Raw genomic sequence first — 27,041 nt, 5'->3', positions numbered from 1 at the left:
GACACATTCCGAGAAGCGTCATCTTTCGAATCGGTAGTTGTCAATTGTTTGCTGTTTGAACTGTGTTTGGTACTCGGAACAAGCAAGCGAAAAATACGTTGGTGTGAAAACGCTGTTAGAATCCAAAAAATAAATAAAAGTATTTCACCTACCTACGTCACATTTTTTTTATTTCGCATCTAAAATCGAATTGTTAGAAAAATACGTAAAAGTGACAGAACCGATATCACTTACTTCCCCAGAGAAATAAAGGATTCGCGCCTGAAACAAGAAAAAAAAGATATAAGTGATGTTTGGACAGGCATATTGTAAATCATTCGTCTGTTCTCATTTATTACCTGAGCATCAGCTGCAAATCTAAAAATTATACATTTATTAAAATTATAAACATATATATATATACATATATATACATATAAACATATATAACATCATAATTAAACAATGTACAACTTTGTATATCTAATCTTCTTTTTTTAATGATTACGACAAATCACGGTTCTCTCGGGCCTCTTTTAATTTATTTAGGAACAACTGATAACACAGAAGTCAGTTTTCTTAAAACAACTGTTTACTATGACTTTTTACGACCAATTTTCAAAGTAAACAATTGTTTTACGAAAAATTGTCGCTTTTGCCGTAGGTGAAAATGAGCCTAATTAGACGTCGCATATAATAGTTCCTTCTCTCGTTAATTTGCTTCATGAATTAAGGTCTAGACTACAAATTAATGACTTCATCTCATAGAGAGAGCTGTGATCATTAGGATAATATTTTTATTTAGTAGTATTTATAATATTATTATCACGGATTATTACAAAGGAAAAATGACTGCCCATTTAGAATTCGTCGCAAGAAATTAATATCTATAAGAAGGTCAAATGAATGAAAGCGTAATAGACGCGTCTCTGAATCAGAAAATAACAATAAATTATTTTCTATTACATTATCTAAGGAAAATTTGGATGTAACGCGGAATAATAACATTGTCATCATTTCTAAAATTAATGTAACTCTGAAGTCGTAGGTTCAAAAACAATAAATAAATAGGGTATGTTATGTCACACAGACCTCTACTAAAGCCTTTGATTAAAAATCGCGACTGTGTTTACTTTGCCTTTGTTTACAACCACCTCGAATTCGGCAAAACAGATTTTTCCGAAGTGCGATTCCTAATAGCACAAAAATGTACTTATAGCTAAATCCAATGCCAAAACGAAATGTAAAAAGAAAGTTTCTCTTATTTGAAAAGAAACAAAATCAAGTTCGATTTGTGTTCGAAGAAAGTTTTTCTACTGATTCAATAGCGTCGCAGTGGGACAGACGTTTTGTTCAAATCAACCCAAGAACTGCCAAAGAACTTGGAAGTTATTTGGTAAAATAATCGATTTTAATTAAAGTTAAAATCATAGCCTGAAGTCGATTGAATACCGTTGCGAATTCATTGTTATAGAAAAGCAATATGGTGATCAGATCATGCTTTATTTTGGGTAGACAATGATGTGCTCACTACATTTAAGGTAACTAAATTAATATTTACTTTAGAAATTAATACCATATTAAAGATAAATAGTTATTATAATGCACCACATTTACTGTAAGTACATGCTTATTTAGTATGAAAACCCACAGACTTTATTACATTTCTGCATATCGCTGACATTGATGTAAGAGCGAAGCTGGGAGCTAGAACGATATAAACTGGACAATATTTTACGAAAACAACGATAGTATTTTAAAAACTAAGAATAGTATTGAGGATTTTGTACAAAAATTCAACGGTACAATTTCTCGGAAACCCTACTCTGAACTTTTGCTACATTTCGTATGTCAAGCCCGTTTTATTCCGCGGGGACTGAAAAATTAAGTTTGTGAACAAGAAAATGTTTTTTTTTTGCTGTTTTGGAACAAATTACATAATTTTCTGCCAAAATATATCCAACTGGCTTCAGAATGTATTTCAATACGTAAGGTTCCTATCCTATACTATTTTATACGGATATAATAATGACCCAATTTCAAAACTTTAATTCCAGTTCCACATTTCTTCAAGTTTCTGTGACAAACTTCACATTACGCCATACCGGGAATTTTGTATAATTATACTTATATTATTCCTGCATACTTCCCTGTAGATACAGGGAAGCTTATTAAAGTAAATTTTACCATCATCAAGTTAAAATTTAGCTGACTTACTTTTGTTTTACAAACCCTTATCATATAAAAACATCCAAATATTCTATAAATCCCGTCCTGTAGCGAGAATTTCCTCGTATTTTGCAGACGTTATAACAATAAAGAGCTATATTTATCTTAATGTACATTCGGTTATGGGCAACCAGCATTGTCCATCCGTTACCTACGTACGTGTCTTTCCTAAACAATAAAGATAAACCCTAACCTGAGTGCTTAGTGCGAGTTTTCGTGAATTTTTTTACGGACTCACATGAGAGCGCGTATACTAAGATTTGTATGCAGTGTTGCCAACTTAGTGGATTTTCCACTAATACTGGTGGTTTAAGTCCCCTATTTAGTGGCGAAATGTTGAAAGTACTGCGGGTCAAGTAGCGAAATGTAAGTTTTGTGGTACAACTTTAAGGAGTTACTATGGAGATTTGAAGTCTCACGGAATGTCAAAAAAGCATCTACAAAACAAAAAGGTGAACGACTACTATATAATCTAGACACACGGCAGTGTGTCCGCCAAGTTCGAGCAAAAAAAGCGACACACCGGCCGTGGGTTATATTACACGAACCATTTCGGGCCAAATTCGACCCCCCTGTAACTCAAAATCTATTTTATTTACGCATATCAAATTTCTAGCATCTGTTGAGACCCCCTCACTTATCTAAAATACAAAATTTCATTAATATACCTATTGTAGGTCTTGAGATATTGACGTCAGAAAATCGCTATTTTTACTATACACTGATTCACTTATTCACTGACTCACTCATCAAAAACCTAGACCACTTCCAATGGTCGTATTGACTTGAAATTTGGCATGGAGGTAGGTCTTTATGTCAAGGTAAAGGAAAAAATCTGAAAATGGCCAAGTGTGAGTCGGTTTCAAAATAATGAAGGTGTTTTATACCCGGTGTAAATTTATACCCGTAAGGAACTAAAACGAACTAAATTTATCTATATTTATATAATATATCTTCGAATGGTACAAAGGTTTGTATTTAGTCAAAGTAAAGTAAAAATCTGAAAACGGCCAAGTGTGAATCAGTTTCGAAAATAACGAATGTGTAACTTTGATCCACGAACATAATATATGATAACATGTCATGTCAGTCAGTTGGTAAATCTAGTCCATTTAGTTAATCTAGTTCATTTCTTTGTAAGAAACATAGTGCATATTAAAAAATCTAAAAAATAGTATAAATGAGACATTTCTTTAACTAACTTCATCATAAGAAAAAAATAAAATAAACAACCTTATAAAAATAAATGAAATCCCACCCAAAACAAAAATGTGAAAGACTGCCAAGTTCGATAATATGGGAATGCTTCGCCTATAAAAGAAGTGAGATCTGAATAAGTACCAAGTTCCATACACATACCTCAGTTAAAAATAGTTACTTTTTAATGATGATTACTTGGCAAGTTTTAATAGAAAATTAAATACTTGATTCATTGCGTTTAGTAGGTTTATAACAAGGTGTATGAAAACTTGCCAAGTAACATCATTAAAAAGTAACTATTTTTAACTGAGGTATGTGTATGGAACTTGGTACTTATTCAGATCTCACTTCTTTTATAGGCGAAGCATTCCCATATTATCGAACTTGGCAGTCTTTCACATTTTTGTTTTGGGTGGTTATATTAAGTACTCATTCATTGGTCAAATGCGTAACTAAACAATTTGTGAAACTACTACGCCGATTATAATTTGTGAAGGATTCGGATCGGGTCGGATGAATTGCTAAACAGATGTAATGCTTTGTCTGTTTTAATTTTCTATCGTTGCCGAGTTACATCTTTGGATGATTAAATTGTTTTAGGTTACAATAAAATATAAACAATATTTTTTTAGTGGTGAATTTGGTGATTTTAAGTGTGGGATAAATTTTTGTTAGTGGTTTTCTGGTGGTTTTAAAAGTTGACTCTGGTGGTAAGCTTCTACAACTGTTGGCAACACTGTTTGTATGGAACAAAAACAGGTTCCAATTTTTGACACTAGGTGGAGCTGTTTTTGTTCCATACAAATCTTAGTATACGCGCTCTCATGTGAGTCCGTAAAAAAATTCACGAAAACTCGCACTAAGCACTCTGTACTGGGATTCTATAAAACTCGATCAACAACTCGCATTTCACTTCGATTCGTAATGTCATTTCATACTTTAGGGGAGGTAGGGGAGGGATGGGCACTTTTTCACAATTTATTGCATAAAAAATCAGATTTTACAGATCATTATCAACTTTTATTGCCATTTCTTATATTCGGCTAGATATAATGAAAGAGCTTTCCTAAAAATTACAATCAGTTTCAACATTACGAGATATTTAAACGGTTTTATTTAGCTCACCCCGTTTGTTTTATTATTTATTCTTGGATCAAATTTAGTAATTCAAATTTCACCCTCTTCCTGTCAACCGATTGGTCTGAAATTTTGTATACACCTTTAATTAAATCCAATATGGCCGCCGGCACAAAATGGCACAGCCCCTCAATATGGGTATCAAATGAAAGGGCTACACAAGTAGAATACTGTCAGCAACCCCAGCGGGCGCAACAGGGCCAAGGCCTGCCTGCACGTCGATTCTATAAAATTCGAACAACAACTCGCATTTCACTTCGCTATTCACTCTCACTTCGCATTCGATTCAGAACGACCTTGATTTTGCATTCTGTAAACATCACCTAATCACTTGCGAAGTGAAGTGAGCTCGACATCGACCAATGCTGTGCTAGTGACTTCTCCACTCGACAAAATGTCAACCGAGATTAATCAGTTTTAATTTTATCAGTTTTGACACAGAATTTTAGCTAAATATGATGTTTTAGTTATAATTTGTTATTGTAAGGAATTTGAGGCAGCTTTTAAGTATAAAATAAACAGAAATCTCTAAATTCGTGCTGTGAATATAATCTATGCTTACCCTACGAAAAAATACTGACAGCGCCAATTTGCCTTTCTTGCTGATTTTGAGGAAACCTTATATATTTTTTACTACGGCCGGATTGTTCAGAGCTTCCACTACTTCATTTATGCAACGAGATGCAGACGGTTGCGATAAATAAGTTCTGATGCCCTCTTTAATAACCTTCTGGTAACCGCCACTAGCCAAGAATGATAAAGTACATAGTATCTGTGAAACAATAAATCAATAAAAAATGTAATACCTACTTTATCTGGATTTAGTGAAAACAAAATTGAGACCAATTTGGTTATTTTCATGCTTAAGAGAATACCAATATTATAACTGAAGTACAGAGTCTTTTGAAAACATATCAGCTGGCGGAAACCACATAAAGGGAATACTCCTTATTAAGAACTAAGTGTTTTTCTTATTTTGTGTGCTTGATTACAATTTTTCAACTATAAACTGTGTCAATACTTACTTTTACACGAGTTGTAAGTCCTTTGCCTCGACGTTTTGTGGGCTTTATCAGGGCAGTAAATCAGACTCCAGTTGGTCAATTAGCTCCTTTGACAATCTATATATGCTCACATAGTCATCATCGCGAGTTAATAAAGATAAACTACGAATTCTAGCAGATTGTTGACGCTTTTCTAAATTATCTAAAGCATGAGCTTCTTCTAATAAAGATTTAAGCAAAACATTCTAGCCATCGTTAAAGGTAGGCACTTAATCACTTTAAAACACTTAGAACTTTATTTAAACACTATTTTAAATATAATAGTCTCTAGATCAAGTTGGCAACGGTACCTGAAACAAGATTCTATAAAGGATTTTTCGCGCAGATTTATAACCTCACAAATTTTCACTGACGAAGAAGAGCAAAAATTTACAAATTATACATTACATGGTATGTCCAAGCCTCCCTACCATAGGGAGCATTGGACACTTTGACTTAGTTTATGAAAAAAATCGGTAAAAAACTTTTAAGTTAAACGGTTTTATCTTATGTGCACTGAAAACTAGAAAATAAAAATAGTTACTTACCTGTCAACCTACGTAGGTGGTCCCGGTCATATTAGACTAAAATAAAACGTGGGGCCCATTAACTATTGCTGTAGTACTCTCTTCTAAAGGTATAATAGGTGTGGATTGCATCGACTTACTATAATTGTAACTGGAGATTTTGACAATCAATAATTAATAATAGAAAATACACATACCTTTCATTAGTTTTCTCTTTATAACGATCCGAAACCGCAACAAAATATTTAAGTACTTTTACGAGTGTTTGTTCTTGACAACTCACAGAAATGACAGATAGTCTATGGATGAACACCGTTACCAGTCGGTAACGTAAACTACCCAATAAAAACAAAACTATGATCAGAAATCAGAATAAAAGGACCCCCTTTATTCTGATTTGATCATGTCTCCCAACTGCCCATCTCTCCCTACCTCCCTATAGATAGACAGATTTTGACAGATCTGTCAAAATCTCGACTTTGATTTAGTTCAACTTGTCAACACGCTCGATAGTGAAGCGCTAGTGTAGTTTGACAATGTCAATCACGAAACTTTAAGGTAGAATTCCGTGGGTCGCGATTGTCGCAGCCGCGCGCGACAAAAGTCAACCTATGAAAATGTATGGCACCGCTGCCGAGGGCTGCGACAGTCGCGCGCGGACGATGAATTTCGTGAGCCGCTCGCGGCCGTACGCTTCTCAACATGGTCTAGCGCTTAATAACATCTATAGAATTTTAGTAAAACCAGAATTAAATTTTTGACAATGCCGCGAGCAGCTTACGAAATTCGTCGGCCGCGCGCGACTGTCACGGGCCTCGACAACGGTGCCATACATTTTCATAGGTTGACTATTGTCGCGTCCACGGAATTCTACCTTTAGATCGAAGTCGAAGTGAGAGTGATGTCGAAGTGAGTTGTGATATTTTATAGAATCGACATGCTGACAGTCACCGTACTTAGTAAAATATAAATACTTTAACCCTAGCATCATAAATTCTCCTCTTCCACAAACTAACTGTAGGTAAGTAGGGTTCTTTAACGACCTTTCCCAATATTCTATCTAAAGATAGGAATTTAATATTACAAATATGGAACTCATTATCTCCCGTGCCTTTTCCAAATTTGTTTGGGGTTGGCTTCCAGTCTAACCGGATGCAGCTGAGTACCAGTGTTTTATGGAACTAATGTCATGTGATTCCTATCTCTGGTAAACAAAACAACAGATAGATAGAATATTAGGACCGGCGTTATGTGATACATCATTATGTACCGAGGATTTATATGCGTCCCTAATGTGTTACGTCCCTGAGTGATGTGGGCAACCGACTGACGTGGACGGCTAAAGAGGAAAAATTACATTCACGTGCAAAATTCTGTATCCACTTTGCGCAAATTCACGGGCAATTTTCTTCACAATTCCTCGATTAAAACGCATAATTAACTCGTACCTACGTTGTCGATGACTTTGGCATGTTTGAACAAAATCTTTTAATGTTTTATACGAAACAGTCAAATATTTTGCACGTGGCTGTGACATCTAAAATGTTAGCGTAATCTAAATGAAATTCAGAGCTTAACGATCTAAAATAATATCTTTATAGCATATTTTGCTTTGGAATCTGAATATAATGAGACAGTTTCAGATCTTAGCTTTGGTACGTGTTGTTTGAAACTTAATCTTTTGCTTTTACGAGGAACGGACTGTTTATTTAGCTGGTTGTAAAATTCGTTTCAGGCATCTTGAATTTAGAGTTCATCATAAACATAAGTAAAGAGTATTAAGTTTAAGTCGTACCATTCCAACAGCGAAGCTACTGACACTTCTATCAAATATGAGAAATATAATTGTACATATAAGTCGACATACCTACCTATTATTAAACCTACGCGTTTTTTCATTACCGCCCGAGAGATACTTACCTACATATATCTAATGATGTCTCCTTTTCAAATTCAATACAATGTATATAATACCACGAATATATTCGCAAGATTAATTTAAAGTACGACGTATTTTTGTGACAATAAAGCGACAGTGACAATGACCTTTCCAATGATGGAAAATAATGGTAATTGTTCTAAAAGAAGTAAGACAACGGGTACAAATGTTTAATCTTGGGTATTTATAAGAGACCTCTGGATTAGTCTTGGAATTTCTTTTCAGGGATGATCAGTCAGCGTTCTAATACCAAATTATTCTAATACCAACAGGTGTAAAGTAATTTTAATTACAACTAGCATTTCCTTGCCGTTTCACCCACGTCTTAAAGGAACTCATTCCTGCACTCGAAAAAAAAAACATCCACAAAATCTTAACTATCTGTAAACATAATTTCATTTAAATCGGTCCCATAGTTTTAGATAGACAGACATAAAGGACACATTAAGAGGAACGACGAATTTCTAAAATAATCGGATAGAATCTAATAATGTAGATAGGTGGAAAATTAATACCTACAGAATGTAAACAAGAAAAATAAAACTTACCGTGAAGCTAACAGGCTCCAAAAATGAAAGAGCTTATTCACCTTCCATCAAGGGCTGTGTCATCCTTGACGCGATAATAGCATAATTTAACTAGGTATATGCTAACCTACTTTTTGATCTATCTTTATTTTGAGACACAAAATCGATCCAAAAGGGTACCTATTGTGAAAATGTTTTTCTTAGAGTATTTTTTTCTCGGAAAAAATATCGCAATCCTAGAAGCTTTGTCGTTCTTTGGAACTGGTTTTATCTTTCTGAATTTAGTAATCTATACTGAATTTTGTCATAAGGTTGTGTTTTAACTGAACAAATAAACTACCTTGCTGTTTTAGCATTTTTCTCATCTTTGCCTATCGAATTCTTTCGTTAATATTTCAGAACAAAAAATGATAGGTGGAGACTGAACGAACGTTTACTCGGTTCATTTAAACACTCCTTAATTTGAATAACGTGCTGCAAATGTATTTATTAACATATTTTTTGTTCCAGGGCCACATACGTCTCAGTGTTGACAATATCAGCGTTTTCTCTGGAGAGATACCTGGCTATATGTCATCCTCTCCACTTGTACACCATGGCTGGCCTGACCAGGGCTTCAAGGATTATTCTCATACTGTGGATCATTTCGATAGTGTGCGCTTCGCCCTTTGCTGTTTACAGCGAAATAAGCTACAGGGATTATCCTCCAAGTAAGTTGAGAAGTTAAGATTACGTACTGTATGTAGTAGTTTGTATTGTGGTTGTTTGTTTCAAGATGTTTACAGTGAGAAATCAGGTTATCTCATTGTTTATCTGTAATATATCTGCTCTAAAGCTGTTTCGGCATTAATTTTAGTCTATATTAACAACAATAACGAGTTTATTTTATTTCTTTACTTAGGTAGGTAGGTCTTTTGGGCACGATCCCGGCTGACAGCGATGCGGATGAATATTTTGATACCTACTTAGTTTTAATATTTCCCTCTTATTATTTGAATTGTTAAGATTAGATGAATAATTAAGTAGGTACATAACACAGGCCGTTGTCCTAATTTTATAAGGTACGGAAATGAAACCAGTCAAATTATGGCAAGCAACGAATTAATTATGAGCAGTTGTATTTTTTTAACACAAAATATGAATATGAAAAAAGCGGACCGGAAAGGTTTTTCGCCTCCGGGGAAAATTGCTTACAGACATAAATCTATTATTATCACTAAAATGTTGCTGTTGAAAGCCCCATTTAATTAACGCCTTTTATACAGTAGATTTTGAAACCCATTTTACGTAATATCAGGTGAAAACGCCAGATTAAATCAAAATCCCAGGTTTTTACTCGCGGCGGATGTAGCGAGTTTTTCCCCTTAAAATACAGATTATTGGACAATTTATGGAGGTCCTCCATAAGCCACATTTTTGCTGTTCTTTTGTTTACTGTTATTTCATTGGTCCGCCATAAATTGCTTTATCGGTGGACCGAGATATTGGAATTCCTATGTGTTTCTCTCGCGTTTAATTACCTGAATATTTCGGACGGATATATTGAACAATGACATGGATATTTTGTAACCATATAAAAATGAAAATTCATTTCATTCTTCGTAAAATCATAATTTAATCCACTGCAAAATACCGCATAGTGGAAATGTTCATTACCTACATTATTAAAACTGATATTTATCTAGGGAGACATATTATATCCGTTTTATGCATTTCAGCTTTCAGAAGATCAACAGGGGATAGCGACAAAGGGTTTTATTAATTTCCACGAAACGCCTGTAAAATGGCTGAAATTGGTTCATGTAAATATTGCCCGCAGCGCTCGGACGTATTTTGTTTGTTTTGCTAGATATTGTTCTGGCACACAAATGCACAGTTATCTCATTTAGTTTCAATAAAATAAGTCCATAATATGTTCCATATTGTAATCCTTCGTGATAATCATATGTTTAAAAATAAACCCCAGTTATAACTTAAAACAAAAACCGTGGCTCTTAATATCTTTGAACGTGTTAATTAGAATATTTTTTTCACTTAATATACTTTTATAATCATATTTAAACTATACAACAACGGGATTAAAATTATTTATGCGCATATAAATTTAGAAGTTGTTATAGTTAAATGAACTGAGAAAAGGATAATTTAAGACCAACGACGTTCCTTAAGCAGAAAGTTTGTTAAATATTCAATGTAAATTGTTAAGCTTAAGACAATAATTGTACTGAAAAGTGTGCCTATATTAATTTTGTGTCAGTAATTATGTTATCACAGATTTTTACTACGAATATTTACCGTCTTACCACAAAAACTTTTAAACGTCAGTTTATGCCTTGTCTAAAAAAATGTCAAATTATGACGTTGACATATGGTTCATTTTGCTGCCAAAATTTTATTAGACAAGTGTAAAACAGGGTTTAAAGTTTTTGTAGTAAGGCCCTTAATGTTTATTTAGGAACGACTTCATTAAGACCTGTAAATTCTTCTTGGCCTATTTATTTAGATACCCGAGAGAGAGAAGAAGAGCATAGATTTCCGTAGTATTTTCTTTCGGGCTTTCACAAACCCGTACCTCGGAGAGCACGTTAGGCGGTTGGTCTCATAGTCTTATAGGTTGATGGGTGCTCCCCATGTGCTGTCCCACCAATAGTAAGATCACCTGTATCTGCGTGTGCGCTTGTGTTCTATAGTAGGTACGTCCTGCGTAGCAGCCTAATCTCCTACGAGAAACCGCTCTGGCCAGTAAAGTTTAAGATAAGTGAAGAAAATTTATCTGGTACTTACCTAAGCTCAGTGTTCTGTGTGTTAGCTTAATAGCCCAGCAACATTGACTAACATAAAATAATTCTTGTAGGAATAAGTCTAGAAACGAACTGTGTTTTTCAAGAACTTACTTTCTATCTTTGAAGGAAAATACGTTGAAACATCGAACATCTTAAAGCCCTATTCAGTATACTTCAGACCGTGGAACTTTCATTCAATCAGACCAGGTGTCGGATATCAATACTAACGTAATGGTTTTTTTCGGAAATAAGAAAGGATTTTCCCTAAAGTTGTCTTGTTTTTCCTTTTTTTCTGATAGAATATGTATGTGTGTATTGATGGGGAAATTCTTTGCGTATTGATTGTATTTTCTTCCAAATTTTTTTTTACGCCTACTTCAAATTATATTCCAAGGGTTGAAAAAAGAGGGGATCTGTGTGAACGTGTAAGTAAATTACATTAATTATCTAAGTTTGAGTTAAGATATATTGTATGAAATAAATATGGAACAACCACCTTGTAAAATTGCTAGTCAGAGATAAATTCCATCTTGTCTACACTAAATTCAACTAGGGTTCTTTAACCATTTACCGTTTATATCTATTTAGATAGGCTTTAGTTAGCACCTTTTAGTTTCAGCTAGGCCTACATTAGCATTTGCATAAGTAGCCAGACACCACTCTGTCCTTTTTCTATTTTATTTTTCTAAAATAGGTCTGGAATATTCTATGAGAACTACGAACGTGGCCAATTATTTCGTTAGAAAAATTCAATTTTACACTATTTAATAAAGTATTGAAAAAGTATATTGTTATAAAGTAGATATCATAACATTGTAACTTACGAATATAGAAATTATTTTGTAGAGTAATGTATTAGTCTATGGTAATGTTAACATATTTTTTACAGTCCATTTTGTGAGACGGACATAAAGTAGGCTTTTTATCATATAAAGGGTAATTTCCGAGTCGCGTATTCACATACTTAAAATCAACGAAGTGGCATAATAAGGGGCTGAAAGCCTTAAGGCGGTAAAACAGCTATCTAGAAGTGACAGAGAATTGAAGTGGGTTATTTGTGAGATACATTATACACCCAATTTTGCACGCCTGGTTAACGACTGAAATATGCTGACAATTTGTGAAGAGTTTGGAAAATTCTTGCTGCCTCAAAGTTATTCTATTAAAAGTATAGTATATTTGAGTCTAATCTGAGATGCATTTTTTACAAGAACTTCAGAGGTTCAGAGGCATTCAGATTAATTAACGAATTTGGAACTTCATTCAAAATATATGACAAATCTAATTTATACTCTCTTACGGCCAGTTTCTTCATCAAAAGTTAAAGTAATGTCTAAAGTAAAGGTAACGGTCAAATTCGTTTTTTCAAGGCTAAAGTGACAGCAAAATTCATAGAAAAATTGAATTTAACCGTTACTTTTACTTTAGACATTACTTTGACTTTTACTTTGGCTTTAACTTTTGATGAAAAAACTGGCTGTTAGAGTAAATAATATACATGTGTGCACATATCTAAGCTGGCACAGGTCCCGAAAATGGGTTAGACTAGTAAACAGACAGATGATCTTAATGCAAATAGACTACCCAGTAACTTGTAATCCGATCCCTGTTAAGTAATTTGGTCTGTTTAGGGACCGTTTATAGACCTACACATTTTTCTGGCACTAAAGAAAGCTAAGGAAAAATTCCTATGTAGCTTGATTCAGTTAGTAAATCCCAATTTGTATCTAGTTGTAAGTGAATACCGAATTTCAGGACCGGATTAACCTTTACTGGAAATCAGACATTAAGGTTTTCTTTAAGAAAAGATGACGACTGTGCCTTAATAAAGAATACCTTTTTTCTAGTTATTATTTGTGCTCGTTTTCCGACACATTGTATAAAATTAGTCCAGACACTTGCAAGTTGGAATAGAATACCCAAGATTGTGTGAACTCGCATTTTTGTAGTTTAAGTTTTATACGAGCACAGCACAGCTTTGTAATTGCATATCGATGCTTCTCGATCACTTTTCAATAAATGCTTTTCAATTACTGAAGATTTTCCAACTAATTTGGAGTTCTCTCTGGAGAACAGGTTTATCCTATGTAAAGTCATCCTTTGCTGGGAAAATATTTCTTAACAGTATTTATTTAACACTTCAATATTTTTATATATTTAGGTACTGACATCTAAATATATAAAACTCAAAGGTGACTGACTGACATAGTGATCTATCAACGCACAGCTGAAACCACTGGATGGATCGGGCTGAAATTTGGCATGCAGGTAGATGTTATGACGTAGGCATCCGCTAAGAAAGGATTTTGAATTCTACCCCCAAGGGGATAAAATAGGGGATGAAAGTTTGTATGAAACTTTGTCAATTTTAAACCGATCGGACTGAGACTTTGCATGCATAAAGCTACTATGGCGTAGGCAACCCTTAAGAAAGGATTTTGATAAATTCCATCCCTAAGGGGATAAAATAGGGGATGAAAGTTTGTATACATCTTCTTAGATTTGTACACGCTAATCTTCCGAACTACTGAACGGATTTCAATGATTTTTTCTTTGTTGTATCAGTATTAAGCCTGGTCAACATATAGGCTATAATTTATCTTCGAAACTTGAAGACCTGATGCAGAACTCCTACAGACCAACAAAACTATTAGAGATACAAAAATGGTGCCATGGCAAAAATTGTTTCATGTGATGAGCATTTTCAGCTGAGATAATAAATTTTAAGATCTGGAACACCTGATGTGGAACCCCAAGAGCCCAGCTTCTCTATACCATATACAGGTATGACGTTTTAGCAAAAGTTGTTCAATTTGATAAGCACTTACTATTGACTTACACAAATTGAAGATCTAAAACACCTGATGTGGAACTCCAGGGGCCCAGCTAGACTATAGCATATAGAGGTATGACGTTTTAGCAAAAGTTGTTCAATCTGATAAGCACTCTCTGTTGACTTATAAAAATTGAACCACACCTACACCTGATGTGGAACTCCAGGAGCCCAGCTAGACTATAGCATATGAAGATATGACGTTTTAGCAAAAGTGGTTCAATCTGATGCACTCTCTATTGACGCATAAACATCGAAAATCTGGAACACCTGATGTGGAACTTCAGGAGCAATACAACACTTGAAATGAATAGAAATGAATGTTATGAAATAGGTATGGTGAATCAAAAAAGTAATTAGTCCGTCTTTTAGACACGTATTTTTCTTTTCTCTCTCTCACAAACAAATAATAACGAAGATACAACAACGCTTGAATTCACTGCTTAGTACAAATTTTACATACCTAGACGTGGCGTCACGAGCCCCCACTCTCTGACTTTGTTGCGTTATATCTCATTATTATATTGTATGTCTCTTCCAGACCTCGGGACTATAGAATGCCAAGAATGTTCAATGACAGCCGGAACCTACAGTTTAACATCCCCTCCAAATGACGGTAATTGGTATCCAAAATATACGTAGAAAGTACATATGAATGAACTTAGAAAAGTTGCATTGGCAGGCACTTGCCAGACCTGGAATCAAAGACGCACGCTCATACTTGAGAGATTGGTTCTCTACCCACTAAACCACCACGACTTCCACTAAGTCACCACGACTTTGTCATCTATTTAATGTTTTTTTACGTAATAATACTTGTGTAATATTTTTGCCACACACAAATGCGGACTAATTAGAATCACTACTTTTATCCCTATGGTCACGTCTATTGCGGTTCAGTTCTCAGCGTTTTGTTTAGTCTGCTGTGCTTTTGCTGTTAAAGTACAAAAATTAAGTATATAGAACGTTTCTCTTCGGTCCCTTAAAATTCAATATCAGACTATTTAGATCTTTGATTTTGCTGACCCCGTAGTCGCTGGCATAAGGGACAGGATCCGCGTACGAAGTCGCGGGCAACAGCTAGTAGTACATAAGTTGATCCACATCACTCAAAGCAAATGTCAAGTCTATCATTACGGTTCAAACGATACAACCCTATGACAGACTGGCAGATGGACGGACAGTCCGATTGCCGAATCCTAACAAATAAACCCACAACAATGTACCAAATAAAAATGAGAAATATCATTACAGTGAGAATATTTGCCAAAACCCTTTCTGTGTCTAACAAAGGAGTTTAATATAATACCACACACGACTTTGGCTGCTGGCCAGCGGTCCATCGCCAACTGTTTATGTACATGTTTACCTATCAATATTTAGGAGTATTCCTATTTGTATACACAGATGAAAAGGCACCGTAAGTAGAAAAATCAAAGAGGTTTTTACACGACTGCCCACAAAAACGAGGGTGTGTTATTTGAGTATATTCCTTTCACGTTTTCAAGAGTGGAATGTATTAAGAAAAACAGCTGCTGATTTTATGTTAGGTCCCGATTTCGACTTGTAGAAAACGTACCAGGTCTCATAAGACCTCGTTGGGCCGCTCTTATTTACTTGTAGGAAACGTACCAAGCGTTAGGATATTTTTTGTGTTTTTCATTCTATCTCCACTTCTAAAAATCTAAATAATAACGAAAGAATGATCAATTTATCAAAATATGTTTATATAAAATTTTGTGAAAAAAATACCCGTGTCCTATATTTATTTCCCTGTTCATTTGGTCTGAATGCATCCTAAGGCAATTATAGTTTCTGAAAACGACAATAATTACTTTAAAACATTGTTACATCCTCTTTTCCAGAAAAAGAGGTCTGAGAGTAGGCTAGGCTTTGGAAATTTCCTTTTGTCTAATAGATTTACACTTGATATAAGTTGCTCAAGGCGACATAACTTCGATACTGATAATTTTCAGACAAGGTATAACCTTAAGTTTAGGTAAACAGTCAACAATATCTTTATAAAGACACAGTAAAAGAGATGAACTAATTGTTTTTTTTATTTGTTGTAGGTAATCTGTCTATTTGTTTCGTTAAAATGTTTACTTTCTGGAACTGTATTGACACTAAAGGCGATCTCCCGAATAATTTCTTTGTCTAGACAATATGTGTTAATTGTGACGGATATAAATAAGATTATAGCTACTAACTAAATAAACTACATGTGTTATATTCTCTGGTTCTGTTTGTTTTAGGATATAACAATATGTTAGGTTTCTATGTAAGTATTGTGTTTCAAGACAGAATGTTCGCATCCTAACTTTGACCTTAGTCAGTGATTTGGTTGAATACTGATTTACTCGGTTGACTTTAGATGAAGAATTGATATTCACCAGACTTTTTCAAGTAATTTGACCCATTGGTACCTACTTAGGTATATATATATTTTTTTCTGCGGATTAAGTCTCGTGGATAAAACTTAAAGCGAAAAAAGCGAAATATTGAATTAAACGCTTCTTAGAACTTCAAAGTATTAAGAAAGAAAAGTGAAGCCTGTAATGTCAAAGTAAAAAAAAAAAACTTGTAAGAGGTTTTGTTTTCGGATTGAGTTAAGCAGTTTCATTCGATCAAACTTATTAGGTGAGATCATTAATTTGGTGTGAAAGCTGAGACCATCGAGATATACAATATATTAAGAAAACCAGCGATCGTAAATAATATTAGCTGCCTATATGTCATCCGAACGGTATATTCTAGAAAATTGTGAAAAAGATGACACAATTTTTTTTTGTACGCTACCTTTACCCGCGTACCATGGGAGCTTCATGGCGAACTCGGGTGAAAAGAACAAAGACAGATCTTACACTGTGTTTTCTGATATCAGCGCATTCAAACAAACAAACTCTCCAGCTTTATACTTAAACCGATGATACACCTTCAATACAATGTTGCCCTCACTAAAACTTTACAGCACGTTCCTTCAAAGATACCCGACCTTCACCCAAAATCAGAATAACCGTTAACTAGATTACTATAGAACTATAATAATTGCGATAGAATTAATGTTTTCACTTGAGATGTTTGTATTACACGCGCCGGCACAGACCGATGAATGAAATAGAATCGACACGTCCGATCTATATGTAATCTGATGATGGATATAGCAATGAAATGCACTTGTAAATAAATGCATCCTGAAATTGTATGGGTTTTATTGCGATCTGTAAAGCAAATAAAGCTGGTGATTGACTTGTAGACAATAAATTGTAGGTATGGTACAATGATACAATTTATGCAGGAAATCAATTTGTTCAAACAAAAATAAAAAAATAGGCTTACCATATCACCTACGTCAAAGTTAACAATAGGACAGTATCCCAAATACCCTTCATTCGTTAGTTTCCGTGTAACTTGAGTCGACCAAACAGTTAAACCATTAAGAAATTAAATTACATATGCAGATACACCAGGTGGGTAAAATAGCTCCCTTAGGATCCTGGTAAAACTGAGAGAAACAGCTAGCAGCTTCATAAAGTACACCTATATTTTATTATAAAGCCCTGGGGACCGCACAAGAAGCACATACACAGAGATTATTAGTGTCGTTTTAGGCCAAAGTTCACCGACAACATAAACGTCCGTTATTCTTAAAACAACTGTTTACTTCGAAAACGAGTATGGGCACTTTTGTATGAACACTGAATCTACACACTTCAAAATCGCTCAACAGTGATAAAACCTGTAGGTATCATATGAAAGCTCTTGACGAGCACTCTATTTCATTCTATGGCAGCCATGTTAAGCAATATAAAAAATGTTTATAAATTAACGCACGATTCTTTAACCTGAATATTAACACTTGTTTTAAGAAAACTGACGTTTATGTTAGGCGGTAAACTTCGGCCTATATGTCCTTTTAAAAGGTCAGACGCTCGTAACCCGTGCGTGCTTCTGATTTACGAATCTGTTTCTGGACGAAGTGAAAGAGAAACAAGTAAGTAGGGATCGTCGCAGGTGTTCCGTAGTTACTGCCTCATGGGATATGTGTCTTATATTTTATTTACCATGGATAGTATCGGTAGCTTTCTGTGTTTTTTAAATGATGTCCTCTTTACAAGCATGTTAGGTCTACTCTTCTTGAAATACGACGGGATTCTTCAATAAACGTATTTATTTTGGACGGAAAATATCGTATTTATTGAAGAAAAATCAATAATTATAATGTTACGATACATCGGTAACCGGATCCGAAAGCATTGTTGTCATCATGATAATCGAGATAAAATATTACAATACAAAAGTGTTACTAATGTCATGAACATCAATAATTTCTCCATATTTTATTCAAGCCACAGTGACCTAATCGTATAATTACACAACAAACAAGGCTTAAAGCTTTATTTAAATCTTCGCTTTAAAAATATTGTGAGAGCCTTATAAAGTACAAAGAATGCACAACAAACTGCTCTAATGTCTCCGGTGATTTATTCGAGTCTTGTGTAACAACGGCGTTAAAATATAACAGCTCATTGTTTGAAATAAAATGTATTCAGGACCGGGACTTTATTCCACGGAGAAACCAGCATAATATAATTAATTAACTAAATTACCTCAGTAAAACGTATCACGTATTTAGTATTGAAAAACGGAGCAAAGAAAAAGGTGAAAGTTTTGACAAAGATAAATCGTGGTAGCTATTATGATGTGGATTTTACAAAATTATATTAATCAAGGCGGTTTAGACACTCGATCTTCAATGACACATAATCAATCTAACAATGAGAAAAAAAATACGATTTGTATTTTCTGAAATATAAGTAATACCTAATGTTTACAAGACAGATAACACTAATATTACTTATAAAGGTGAAGAATTGTTTACACACACTAATATCAGGAACCACAGGTCTGAACTGAAAAAATAATACCTAAGTGTTAGATAGCCCATTTGTCAATTAAGTAGGTATACTTTTATCGGGGGTGCGCCAAGGAAGTATTTTGTATTTAAAGGACGTTGGCGAAATCTAGTCCTTGCATGTGAAAGTAACTCTAATTGATTTTTTATTATTTCATAAAACAATGTCTACCTATGGTACCTTCTTTTTATCCTGACGTAATTATAGTACTTACCGTCTCACATGGCAAATAGCCAGTAATCGTTGGTATGCAAATATAATAACAAAATTATGAAACTTAATAGGTACATAAAATTTCCCTAGGTCTCTCTATCATAATATTTCGTAATACGGTAAGCGTTGAAACTAAACTAAGTGCCCAACAATTACCTACGCTTGGAAATATTGTCCTCATTAATTACGAGCTTACAGTTAAGGTTACCTCAAAGTGACACTGTCTGTAGTGTTGGCATTTCAGTATAAAGTATGGAAAATCATATTTTTAACGGTTCACTGAGTTTCTCGTTGGTAGCGGAACTAAAATCCTGATTTGGCATTTGCGTATGTAGGTAATTGTTCGCCGTAACAGCTTCAGGAAAATCATGCCTGAAAAAGTGGTCCAATTTATCTAACAGGTAACACTTCTCTAAGAGATTAGTCTCTAATATTAATTAGTTTATCACCTACTTTAAAATTTGATGAAAAAGATAATAAACAGTGCTCTATGAGCGCAGCGGATTAAAGCATAATTTTACTAATTTATCATTAAGTTGGACTGAAAGTCCGAGATTGTTCACGGTCTTTAATAACAGCTTTATCCAGATATTCAAGGAATTCCTTGCGGAATAAACTAAAATGGACAACATAATTCAGTTTGAGTTCTCGAACTTGTGTTTTATCCGAAAACCTCAGGTAACGAGGTGAGATAACGATAATATACCTTAATAATATACCTTTCATTTCGAATGTGGGCGAGAATCTGAATGTAAGCCGAATATAAATTGGAAACAAAGTGCAAACAAAAGTTTGCGTTCCGGAAAGTTAGCTGCATCCTACGCTTGAAATGTTGAATTTTGTTTATATTTTATTTATTAGGTATCTTGATTCAAATTATTATTTTTATGATTAATGAGGAATAAGCCGAAAATCCCATAAAGGAAATGGTATTACAATATACCTATATAACAAAAAATAAAAGTATTTCATCAAAAGTTTTCACCGCAGCCATATTGTCAACTCTTTAAATTATTTGCCCCTAATCTCTTGAAAATATTTTCAAGCACGAACATTGAATGAAATCTTCTTCGAAGGCCAGGAGGTGAGGAAATCATAATAGCCAGAGCCATTAAACAAACCGAACTGTAGTTTGTCATTATACAAAAAGAGCGGGTTGTATTTAACTGATTTTGAGCTAGTACCTATTCTGTACTTACAAAACCTATTTTTCGAAAATGTATTTATGGTTCAATTGTATTGTTTTTATTTTCTGAAGTATATCAAATATTTGTCTTTCAAATACACCTAAAAATATGTTTTGTTGTTACAAAAATATGAGTGATTGTCAAAAACAGCTTCTAAGCTTGAAACAAGAAGAAATACTGATTAGGCGACTGTAGAAGCCGGTTTGAACTTTTTCGATTTTTATTTTTAGATTAATAAAAAGATTATACATTTGGAAAGTCTCTTAAAACGTAAAAGGTATAAGGTTTGCATAACTTTTAAAGACTCAGTGTGTAGGGAAATCGCTTCCGTTTTCCACAATTGTCTTTTGAAACTCTAAGCGGCACGGTTTTGCATATTATGTATTAGCATACAATTTACATATCTGCACACTTACAGAACAAAATTTTCAACTCCAAGATTATTCCTCTAGCCTTTAGAATGTAGAAATTCGTGTAAGTAAAGCCATTACATAATTTGGTACCGACAGTTTAAATATATGTCTTAACATTTATCTACATAATAAGACATGGCCCACCAAATTATCTCGAATTCTAGCATAACTGAATATTTTATTCAGCCAGTTTGAGTATTATTCTAATTTCGAAAAATCTGTAAAACAACAATAAACTACAATTTCTCATGACATCTATAGTTCGGCCGTTCAGAGAATGCGTTCCTGACACCTGTCAGTTAGTCAGGACTAGTGATGGGCACAACATAACACTGAGTTCGTTACCGTTCCCCCAAAATAAACCGCCGCATTATTTTAAGATTATTTTCGTTTTAAATTGGCGAAATAATTTAAAATTTATATTTTAGTTATTTAAGTGGAAACCAAAAAAAGGTAATATTCATATAATAAAATCGTTTTATTTATTCTTTGTTACAAAGTTACAATCTGTATTTCTATGCAATAAAGTAAGTACATTGAATTGAATGTGCGTACAGAATGTTAATCAGACTCCGATTCGCTTGAGGAGGTGGTGTCTTCATCATCATCTTCGCCTACGTGTATATTACGTGTATATTAGGTATTATCAATAACAGAATCAATCCTGATATCTCGGTCAAAATCTTCCAAAATCAGGTTTTTAGAGCTCTACCTCACTGGGACGCCATGGCGACGTCGCCAGCGGTACAGGTCTGGCTACTTCTGGCATCCAAATGTCGCCAAGTCGAGTGGCCATGGCGTCTCGACAGTCAATTGTTTACGTCGTCGCTCAAGAAATTGCAAGCTGACTGGCGACCACATTGGCGACTGTGTGAGGGAGGTGCGCTTTACCGTGTACATTATAGTGGCTACTGTGGCCACGTCGCCAAGTTGCCACGGTAGCCAGAAGCCACATAGGGAACTGTAGCTCGTGGCCACGCCTCCAATTTGGCGACGTTTTCAAACCGTCGCCAAGTGAGTTAGGTTCCATACATTTCAATACTAACTGCTTGGATACGTAGCCGGCGACGTCGCCATTGGCGTCCTAATGAGGCAGGGCACTTAGTCTTAGCGCACGAAACGACAACAAATGACTATTTAGCGTCACAAAATGACGGCCCATGATGCCATTTGGGGTTACCATTTTCAACCTAAATATAAAAATGCTACTTTCTTTCGCGCGTTCAGTTTGATCATAGTTTTATTTTTATATTTCATAAAAGTTATCCTATAGTCCATTATTTTCAAATTCTTAAAAAGAAAAACAAAACGTATTATTTTATATTATAAGTATAACTGTATAAGAACCATCAACCAGAACAGCTACTTGCCTGTTATTTTTAGCACAGCACTACAAATATAAAGCGCTGACATAACCTTGTAATAGCGCAGTATAGATTTAGAAAAATATTGTTTACCAAGTTATTTGACACTCAATTTGGCACAAAATTACAACATTCATTGATTATTATTGATATAATAATGTTGTTTTAATGCTCAACAATTGTTAAAACGATAAACAACCAGCAAAAATATTTTTATCGTACTGCAACGCCATTACAAAGTTACGTCGTCAGTTCAATCGCGATGTGTCAGAAACGCATTCTCTGAGCGGCCGAACTATAGTTTTGCAAAAATAAATAATGTTTATTTCTATAAGATTGCCTGAGAACTGAAGAGGTTATCACATAAATTTGACACAGAGGAATAACTTGAGAACGTGTTTTTCATATAAACACATACATTTATCATTTCAGTACATTTGTTTGTCAACATTTTACTGTAAGAACACCAACTTATCTGCATATAACAGTCGAAAAAACAAATGTCTGGGTTAGAAAAATTACGATGTGAGACGATACCTAGTAGAACTGTGTCAAGGGAAGATAATCCCAGTAATGGATCGGAAAGCTTATAGTGATTTGTCCAAATGTGACCTTTCTTTGTTTTGGACATGTGATAAGAATACAAATGTGTCGTCAACTGTTTCACAAATACAAGTTTATTATGTCTTATTTGTTACTTTATCCTTTGCCTTATAGAGGCATCTGTATTTTGACAAAACTCGTTTATATTCTCGTTGAAAAGGTTCATTGAAAACTGAAAAGACACACAACCGCATTTGAACTAAGCAAGGAAAACTTGTGGAACTTCTTACTAATTCATTACTTCTAAAATTCATAAAACTGAATTATATGCCTATTTTCACTTGTGAATGCCCGAACGAATATGATTGCAAAAGAGATTTAGATATTCGATATATGTAGCTTGCGTAATATTTGTAATATTCACATACTTTCTAATATAATATTTCCCAAGCAAACGTGATATATAAATGTTTACGAGTTTGCTCTTATTTCACGCCGCGATCGTACACCACGGGGGCTGATAGATTGTGATAGGGAGATAAAATGTAATTTCAGGCAAACACATAAATTGAAATAAACAGTAGATATGAATTCAAGATTGCCTTTAATATACTAAGTTAATTTGTGTAACTCGATAAGACGAACCGTATTATACAAGTTGTCAATATTATTTGACAGGCTTTTGTATAGTATACCTATTTAACACGTCATGTGATTTGGGTCTAAATATTTGTCTCATTTATTATTTATTTCGTCAAGCACCAATCATATATATTCGGTTCTATAAATAATACAAACAATAAATAAGTATTGGTCAAATTCACGTTTGCAACTTGATAAGACTCAGTCAACGCTTTTCCCTGGCGTTGTCGTATGCACTTTTTAATTAAACAATACTCATATATTCAATGAATGATAATGCGTTAAAAGCCATTTGCTAATCTAATCATATCAAAAAAATGTTAATGAAAACGATTAGCCATTAACCACTTATTTTTACTTTACTTATTTTTAAAAAAAATATTTTAATTCTATGAGATTATAAGTAATCTTATTATACTCTGTCTAAACTTAAATCTAAATCTATAATTGAAGGTTATCTCAAGAAGCTTTCGTTAAGAATATGGTTCAATTTACGATTAATAATAAAAATGATTTAATTTTTTCGAAAGCTTCTCGCCCCTCTTAATACCTATATTTATTTTTATATCAATTATCTGATAAAAATTGTTCACAATTTCGATTCAAAATATAAGCACGTATCGATACTCAGCATATACTGTGATTAATCCATTTTGAAAATCTGAATGAAGATTACAAACGCAATGCTAGTTGCGTTTCTGATTTATATCTAAATCAAGTTCTAGATTGCTTTACAGAATTGGTACTCCAATCGTATTTCGTGAAAGGCAATATGAAACACAAATTAAGTATGTTACTTGATAAATAAATGTAATCAACACAGGGTTTGTAAGACTACATGTAAGTACATTTACACAGATAGCTTAGTCAGTTAAAATTGACTTTCATTCAATATTATATTTAGGTACCTATACAATAGACTTCTCTACAATGTACTTTTCTAAGTTTGTATGTACTTTCTAAGTATATCTTAGACACCAATGACTGATTAAAGATCTCTCTCGAGGAAACCTGGACTATTAAGTTTGAAATCACCAACCCGCATTGAGCGAGCGTGGTGATTACTCAATCGTTCTCCGTGTGAGAGGAGGAATGTACCCAGATCCATCCTCATCCTCCGAGCCTTTTTCCCAACTATGTTGGGGTCGTCTTCCTTACATAGGCATGTACCCAGCAATGGGACGATAAAAAGGCTGATGATGATTATTTTATTTATAATGGTGAATTCAATTTCTCCACCATTCAGCTATGCGAATTAATGTTATATTTTGAGCACCATTTTATCTAAATTGACAGGGCTAAGAAACACGTGTTTAGTATTCATTCGTACATAGAACTGACAATTCCGACTCCCTTTGACACACATTCCTGTAATAAGGGTTATTAAGCTGGCTTTATACTGAAGCATGTCGTGAAACGCTGTGGTTAGCCGCAACCCCATACCTACAGGTATGCCATGCTTCAAACACGCACGAAGTCAGAATTGAGGCGTTGACACACCAAAGTTCGAATATATAGGCTCTCTTTTTGATTGGCACCAATGCTTGCTACTTCATGCTCCGTGAAAACGAATATCAATTTATTACGTAACAGTAACAAAAATAGGGAAGTGATTTTATTGAAATACGTTATAAATGTAGAAGTAACTGTCTATCTATATATTAAATGAACTTTAGTACCATAGGTAGTCTAGGGCCTGAGAAAGGACAGGCTACTTTAATCCGGGTGTGACCGCAAACCACAGACAACATCTCGTATGAGATGAAAATATCTAAAGGGTAATATTTTAACCTTTTGAACAAACATTTCACTCTTTTGTAATATTAATAGCTTACTCGACATTTTAATTAACGACAGACCAAATGAATAGTTTCGTGTCACTGGAATTTATCAAGGGTGCCATTAGAGTAGGATAGAATAAAGGATGTCGAGCTTTTCCTCCCTATTTGAGACATTGTTCCTCATTGTTCTCATGTTCAAATAAATTTATTAGCTTATTCAACAGTCATTTATCTGAAAATTGAAAGTTGATGTTGAAAATTAAGTTGTAATACTAAACTTCCATTTTTCTAAATTACAGTTTTATCTGAACTTTTTAAATATGATAGGAAATGAAATACGGACATAGGATCTCTACGTTCCAATTTAAAAAAAATTAACATGTCAAGGGTGATATTAACAAATCTATAGGCATCTACATGCTTTCCTCTTATTATTTTTTCACAATAGAACTTTTCCGTTTATTTTGTGGTGCTAAGTATTTGATAAACTTAAGAGTTGAATTTTGTTTAAACTGATTGCTGTTCGCGTCAAAAACAAAAGTTTATAATCAATCAATCAACCGAAGTTCGTATAAGGTTATCGACTTTGACACGGCTTAGACTAGAATAACTTAAATTAGTCTATTAGATTCATCGACATTTAGATTAGAGGCAGAGATACTAGTATAAAAGTTATAACAAATAATCAGTTCATAGTTTAAATAACTTATTGGTATTCGTAGATTAATCTTGTTTAACTGTTTGTATGCCGCTTATTATAAAACAATAGAAAAACAATTTTATTGTCTCTCGCATAAATCGGCGGTCCGACATACAATGGGTTAAAGTTTATTCCGTGCGACCGTCAATGGTTGATACAAGATATACTTATACGAGATTAGGCAGGTAATTGAAAAATAACGTATTTGGTTATCCAATATTATATACAACATGTAACGTAATTAACGCACACCCTCAAACACCCCAATTAGAATATTATGTTATAATCATAATACATACACTGAATTTTTAATTTAACATGTATATGCATTGTTATTTACTAAATTAGTTATACCAATTCTTGGAGAACTTTTTGGTCATACTTCTACGCACGCAAATATCGCCCCGCGACTCGACGAAAAAGCCGACAATACACGGTACAAGTCTTATTACTTTGAGTTACGGTCTATTTGAATTTGTTTTTAATGTACAGGGTTAGTATGACAATAATTTCCGTAGTTTTAATTATTTTTGGGATAAAAAATACCTATATTAAAAATGATAAAAATCGATTCAGTAAACGATTCTGAACAAACTAATTTCAGGATGTGCGTTAATTAAGTTACATGTTGTATACGCAGTTTTACGGGTAACTGCAGCAATGTGTAACTTGTACACCAGAATAGCATCTTGGATATATTTTACCTTGGTTTACAAAGTATAACTACCTCGAGACATGAGCATACTTACTTACATTAACACAAATAAATACTATTATCATTCAAGAAACAAGATTTCTTACATACATATTTACGATGCGATGCCTTATCGCGTGACTAAAACAAATTGCCTTTCGTTGTTATCTGAAAGTTGTGCTTTTATTTAAAGTTGCAAAGTTAATGTAAAGCGTAACTAGTAAACTGAAAGTTTACAAACCAAAACGAATGGTAGTGAGCGTGTGACTGTTTTGACTTTCACAATAAAATCCTAAGGGACTGTCACTCTTCACTGACTTCACACAAAAGATACTCGCATCTTCTTTGAAAAATGTTATTCATGAAAACATTTCTTTTTTTACAAATGTTA

At 34.0% G+C, this 27,041-nt stretch overlaps 1 protein-coding gene across 2 annotated transcripts in view; it reads left to right on the top strand.

Moving 5' to 3' along the window:
• The window catches only part of LOC110372982 (neuropeptides capa receptor), a 101,561-nt gene that overhangs the window by 10,655 nt on the left and 63,865 nt on the right, over positions 1 to 27,041 (top strand). For both annotated transcript variants that reach the window (XM_021330037.3, XM_021330036.3), the window contains exon 3: positions 9,092 to 9,291. In XM_021330037.3, coding sequence (XP_021185712.3) covers positions 9,092 to 9,291 — 200 coding nt within the window. The remainder of the gene's footprint in view (positions 1 to 9,091; positions 9,292 to 27,041) is intronic.

The sequence above is a fragment of the Helicoverpa armigera genome, chromosome 19 (assembly GCF_030705265.1).
Source record: "Helicoverpa armigera isolate CAAS_96S chromosome 19, ASM3070526v1, whole genome shotgun sequence".
Taxonomy (NCBI): domain Eukaryota; kingdom Metazoa; phylum Arthropoda; class Insecta; order Lepidoptera; family Noctuidae; genus Helicoverpa; species Helicoverpa armigera.
Note: the sequence above shows the minus strand (reverse complement) of the source record. Positions and strands in the feature narration are given on the sequence as shown.